General features: G+C 34.2%; 2 protein-coding genes across 2 annotated transcripts in view; both read right to left on the minus strand.

Moving 5' to 3' along the window:
• LOC109587466 (ephrin receptor 1-like) overlaps window positions 1–4,282 on the minus strand; it is an 11,901-nt gene extending 7,619 nt beyond the window's left edge. The window contains exons 1-13 of the mRNA XM_020003714.1: window positions 4,174–4,282; window positions 4,052–4,120; window positions 3,944–3,991; window positions 3,539–3,892; window positions 3,342–3,376; window positions 3,226–3,291; window positions 3,109–3,171; window positions 2,883–3,034; window positions 2,531–2,747; window positions 2,403–2,470; window positions 2,097–2,349; window positions 1,937–2,050; window positions 1,803–1,888 (exon numbers count right to left, since the gene is read on the minus strand). Coding sequence (XP_019859273.1) covers window positions 1,803–1,888; window positions 1,937–2,050; window positions 2,097–2,349; window positions 2,403–2,470; window positions 2,531–2,747; window positions 2,883–3,034; window positions 3,109–3,171; window positions 3,226–3,291; window positions 3,342–3,376; window positions 3,539–3,892; window positions 3,944–3,991; window positions 4,052–4,120; window positions 4,174–4,282 — 1,634 coding nt within the window. The remainder of the gene's footprint in view (window positions 1–1,802; window positions 1,889–1,936; window positions 2,051–2,096; window positions 2,350–2,402; window positions 2,471–2,530; window positions 2,748–2,882; window positions 3,035–3,108; window positions 3,172–3,225; window positions 3,292–3,341; window positions 3,377–3,538; window positions 3,893–3,943; window positions 3,992–4,051; window positions 4,121–4,173) is intronic.
• A 1,228-nt stretch (window positions 4,283–5,510) lies between these two features.
• Window positions 5,511–6,244, minus strand: LOC109587467 (ephrin type-A receptor 8-like). Its single transcript, XM_020003715.1, has 3 exons — window positions 6,153–6,244; window positions 6,014–6,099; window positions 5,511–5,790 (listed from the first exon to the last, which is right to left on the minus strand). Exons 1-3 carry the CDS (start codon window positions 6,207–6,209, stop codon window positions 5,619–5,621), a joined length of 315 nt encoding a protein of 104 aa, XP_019859274.1. The 5' UTR covers window positions 6,210–6,244; the 3' UTR covers window positions 5,511–5,618.
• Between the last annotated feature and the right edge of the window lie 6 nt (window positions 6,245–6,250).

A 6,250-nucleotide genomic window follows, 5' to 3' on the forward strand; every position in this document is an offset into this window, starting at 1 on the left:
AGTTTTAGCCTCCAGTAAACTTAGTTCCATAAATCCTTCAGTACTACAATCATTAGACTGTACTGTACCATTTAACAATAACAACAATAAAGAAAGGAGAGAGAGAGAAGAAGGACACATCTTGACTGTTACATGCATTGTTGGTTTTCAGTATAACATCATATTCATAACTGCCCCACCTTAAAATAACTTTTCAATAGCTAGACTATAGTGAGCAGTACATTTTGAGGGTCCACTCATTAATATTGTGATTCAATTATTAGCTTTAAAGGGATCATGTGTACTGTTTATTAATGTATAAAGATTCTGTACATGTATGATGTACAATTCATCTTTGAGTATATTCATGTACTAGTGAGCATTGATTGCAATAAAGAATAAACACAGCAGTTTTATTCTGGACTATTAATAATTTATAATTAATTTATAAATGGAACCAATTCCATTTAAAACACACATAAAAAAAGGATTGCTTTTACAATATCATCATTAACTGTAGAATGCATTATAACAAATAATAATGCAGCAGCATACAATTAATATTATTAATGTACAGAAAACAAACCATTAAACACAATGTACTGGTATATAAACTGGCTACACAATCAATCAGTTCTTGTACATGCACTGTAAGTTGTTGTAGAGGGAGTGGCTTGTTTCTAAAGCTCCACCCAGTACAGTAACAGGATCCTCTTTATTAATCATTAGTAATTGTTTATCAGGTGAGGATAGACTTGATGATATATCTGAGAAACTTGGACAATCATGAGTATCAGGATTCCTATACAATGCAATGATGAAATCACAATTACCAAGAGTAAATAATACCTATTCAGGTTAGGTAATATTTACTCTTGTTGTTATACATACTAATTGCACACGGAAGCATGTGGTAATTGTGTATGATTATAATTGGACGAAGCCCACTAAAGCCGAACATCCACTGTGACAAATTTGTTGAAAGCAACTTTGTGGTTACTTTGATGTGTGTCAACTTAGTTACCTGAAATAGAACAGTGTTCTGTTTCAGGTAATGAAACTGCTATTGATTTCAACAAAGTCGACTATTGGACGTTGAGCTTAAGATGAAATATGCATCTGTCTGTCTGCATAGTACGGGCAGTAGGATCAAAATGGCTGCTAACAGTAAGTCTGAGTGGTCAGCAAAATGAAACTGCTATCCAAAAACCTCTCTAGCAGCAAGGAAGGTCATACAACACAACAATAGTGTGGCTTGACGCTCGGGGCTGAGCTCTTTCAAATGTTTCACTTCTTCTAGTAACTTCACATTATTAGGATGTACACTCACTACACTGTCTATAGTACATTGGTATATAATGTCATTACAGGGGCGTATCTAGGAATTGGGGAAGGGGGGTGCTGAGGGCGCGCGAAGCGCGCCGCGATTTTGGCCACACCCACTTTTACGGCGGTATAACGGCCTTTTCCTGCATTTTCGTCAATTACGGGTGGGGCCAAGATCATTTCAAGCATACTGCTATGTTACTGGTACTTCTGATTGCTCCTTAAAGCACTAGAAACTGCTGAAATCATGATAAGGGGGCTAGATAACTTTGTTAAGAGGCTTGGTAGTGATGCAAGAGTCCAGGACTTCAGTAATTTTTTTCTGAGCCCAGCCCTGAGGGGGGTGCTCAAGCCCCCTCAGCCCCCCCCCCCTAAATACGCCTCTGCATTATGGATATTAGTAATTTGACCCAAAAGGTCAATATTTGTGTTAAATGATTATGTGTAGATACTTTTTGTGTAGTTAACTTTCATGTTACAGTATAATAAATACATACCAGCATTGCATCATTAGTTTATACATTGGTTTAGGACATCCTGGAGGAGGTGGTAATCTATAGCCTGAATCAACCAGTCTAATGCACTAAAATTAGTAAAATTAAATTTAAAAAGTATAGTATTAATGTTATACTTCTTGATTAGTAGAGTTTTCAAATGGTTTATGTCCTAAAGACCAAATCTCATACATTACAGCTCCATAACTCCACACATCACTAGCACTGGAATATTTCTTATAATGTAATGCCTATACATACACAATTCAATATTCTAATTATATAGTTTCTAATTACTTCTGGTGCTGTCCATTTTATTGGAATCTTTTTTGCTTGTGAAATATAATAAGATTCATCTTGTAGATCCCTTGACATACCAAAGTCAGCAATCTGAGACCATACTATATAAAGTCCAATTGTTAGTATATTTCTTGCTGCAAGATCTCTGTGAACAAACTTCTTCTTTGACAAGTACTCCATTCCTGAAGCAATTTGACGACAGAATGAGAGCAAAATAGAAGGAACTGATGATAATACTAACTCCCCAGGACTAAGAGAAAAGAGAGACAAGAGATATTAGTGCAACTATTGATATAAACTTACGATGGTTTAAATTTGTTAAGATACTCTTTCAAGTCACCTCCAGATATCAATTCCAGTACTATCATTATCTATGTACAACATTTAATAATTATTAAAGAGTACAATCATTAGTAATACTACAGACTCACAGGATGTCCAATGGTGACCACTCCATGTAGTTTAACAACATTAGGATGATGAAACTGACCCATAATGGCTGCCTCTTGTAGAAACTTTACTCTCTCATCCTCTGAAGTATTATCATTAAGTGTTTTAATAGCAACAGAGACTGATCCAGCAGTAGGTGTAGTCCATAGTCCTTTATTAACTGTACCAAACTGTCCTGATCCTAAATAATCTGTTACTCTATTGGAGTGAGAATGTGTACATATTCATGAAGCCATACATGTTATTGCTTTTCCTGTTACTGCTATGAATTCTCCCTCTCTCTATGATCACACACACACACACACACTCTCTCTCTCTCTCCCTCTCTCTTACTTTATTTGGTGTCTTATAATTTCTCTGTATTTCCTATCAGATAATTGTTGGTATATACCATCAGTATTACTATCAGGTTCCCAGTACTCAGTATCTTCTATAAAGAATCCATTACCACCAGTATGATCAAGTCTTGAATATGGAGAGGAATACTAAAAATAAAATAAAGTAAATATCTTCTGTATATATCATTTGTATGAAAACTATATCATATTGTATTTTGTACCTGCTCATTCATCAATGTGGAATAAATGTCTTGTTGCTGTTTTCCTCCACCCATACGTTCATTCTAAATTTCATTAGCACATTAAATTATTATCATTCATGATAGCAGATAACATACTGCTGTGGGAACGGTGAGTGCTTCTTCTAATAAGTTATAAGTTTCATTTTCAGTTTGACAAATAGTCTAAAACATATTGATTAAGACATCACTGTACACTGATTCTATTTCATTACTGGTTTTGGCTCTTCATATGGAAATGGATTCATACCTACAAACAAAGTAATAGTGTACTCTACTGAAATGAAATATGTTATTATTATTGTTATCATAAATTGATACAGTTAATCTAGTAGCAATAAAAGCTAATGTACTACCCTGCTGCACCAAAGCAGTGTATTTTGATCAATAGCTTTTATTGTCATTGTAATACCTTGTGGTTGGTAGGTAGGATTAGACATGTTAATCAGTTCTGTCTCAGTTGAATGTGTATCCATTTGATAATTACCTCTTGATGTTAGCTTTAGGTGTCGTCTTTTATACACTAATACACTCACTATTAATATTACTAGTATAGTAACTACCAGTAATATAAATACTGTACTAATACTTCCTGCTATTATTAGTGTATTACTGCCAGTACTTTGTAATGTACTAACTGGTGTACTCATCACTGATGTAGTACCTATTGTAAGACTATCTTTAGTGATACTTGATGTTGATGTTATGAAGAATTTTGTTGATTCTGTTGTTACAGCAGTTGTGGAGTGGATGAATGCATAGCTGCCTAATGAGACAGGAAGAGTATTTATGTTAGTAGTAATTGTTGATAACTCACTCATGAAAGGAGTTAATGTACTACTAATTGTAGTGGTTATTCCTGGAACTGTGCATGCAGTGGAGGTGTGTATTTGTAAATAGCATCATCATGATAGTGTAGTCTTACTTGTGGTACTGCTGGTACTTGTTGTGCAAGGTATCATTGTATCTGTTGTTAATGATGCTGGAACACTGACTGTATCAGAAGAGAACAAACACAGTTCATGTATATACTATTATAGTTCTTACCTACTACAACTGATATCAGTGGATAGTCATTATGTTCCAATGGTATTAATTCATCACTGCTATCATCAAGCTGGTAATTCAATGGTTCATTGTATTGTTGATAATACATTGGATTACTATTAGTGGTTACATTGATTACTAATATATCTCCATACTCTACTTCAATATCACTTGTAAAGAGATATACATTACCATTACTTGATGTAGTAGCAGAAGCATCAACATTTAGTGCATGAATCAGTTCAGAAGAACGTTTTAGATAAATGTTAGGATAATGTTTGCTTGTATCCTGACTCTGTGTAATACCTATTATTCAGTTAGTAATAGTACCATTACATGTGAACTGTATATCAGGAAAAGCTCTTGTATCATTGACTGGTATTACATTAGTAACTGATAGACTGTTTGTATTAAATGAACTGTCAATTGGAGGATAACTGCATCTGCTACCTATAAATACATTAAAATAAAAAATACATTTCATTATGACATACCTAATGTAATTGGATGTATTAAGATACTTGAGGTTTGTAATACTATATCACCACGAACAGACATTTTTCCAACATCATTAATATTTTTTACTCTTCCAATTTGACCAGTTCCAGTTACTTTATAAAATCTTACAACACTTCTATCATCAGGAGGTTGATATACTCCAAGTCTGTAAAATCTGCTGGTACCTGTCAGCTGACTAATGTTCAGAGGAGTAGGTAATGTAACACAATACAGTCCATTTGTGGTGAAATTGTCTGGAGATAATCTAAGTTCAACAGATACTTGGTCTCTATGATAATGAAGTGCTGTTTCTCTCCATATCTCTATTCTAGGATATTCAGTCCTGCTACCAGTTACAGTTCTAATGTCAACTCCAATTAATGCAGTCAGTGAACTAATGCAATCCTCACTGAACATCCTATCAGTGATGATCCATCTTGTTTCTACTGATTCTGCTAGTCCTGCAGTAGTTGGTCCATTGTTGTTAGTACTACCAGTTTTAGCCTCCAGTAAACTTAGTTCCATAAATCCTTCAGTACTACAATCATTAGACTGTACTGTACCATTTAACAATAACAACAATAAAGAAAGGAGAGAGAGGTACATCTTGACTGTGAAAGAAACACAACTGCAATGATGACTTTCACTATTAACATCATAACTGCCACACCTTAAGTACCAGTAACTCTTCAATAGCTATTGCATGCATCAGTGGAGCATTGATATTCACCAATAAACCAATCCTAGTTATTATACACACATAAGAAAGGATTGTTTCACAATAATCATCATTAGCTGTAGCACTGATGCTTTATCTAGCAAATATGCATAATCAGATTAATTAAAGAAATAATTCTGCAGCAAAAACACAACAATTATTCTATACAGAAATAGAAAACAAACCATTAAACACAATGTACTGGTATATAAACTGGCTACACAATCAATCAGTTCTTGTACATGTACTGTAAGTCGGTGTAGAGGGAGTGGCTTGTTTCTAAAGCTCCACCCAGTACAGTAACAGGATCCTCTTTATTAATCATTAGTAATTGTTTATCAGGTGAGGATAGACTTGATGATATATCTGAGAAACTTGGACGATCATGAGTATCAGGATTCCTATACAATACAATGATGACATCACTATTACATATACTAATTGTGTGTGGGTGTGCATGAAAGCATGATATGGTTGTGTATGATTATAATAATCCACTCAGTTCACCTTATTAGGATGTACTCTCACTGCACTGCACTGTGTAGTGCATTGGTATTATAATGTCATTATGGATATTTGATAGTTGTTTTTGTTTTGTGTTGTTACAGTATAATAAATACATACCAGCATTGCATCATTAGTTTATACATTGGTTTAGGACATCCTGGAGGAGGTGGTAATCTATAGCCTGAATCAACCAGTCTAATGCACTAAAATTAGTAAAATTAAATTAAATTTAAAAAGTATAATATTAATGTTATACCTCTTGATTAGTAGAGTTTTCAAATGGTTTATGTCCTAAAGACCAAATCTCATACATTACAGCTCCATAGCTCCACACATCACTAGCACTCGAATATT

This window comes from Amphimedon queenslandica, unplaced genomic scaffold (assembly GCF_000090795.2).
Source record: "Amphimedon queenslandica unplaced genomic scaffold, v1.1 AMPQUscaffold_12559, whole genome shotgun sequence".
NCBI lineage: Eukaryota > Metazoa > Porifera > Demospongiae > Haplosclerida > Niphatidae > Amphimedon > Amphimedon queenslandica.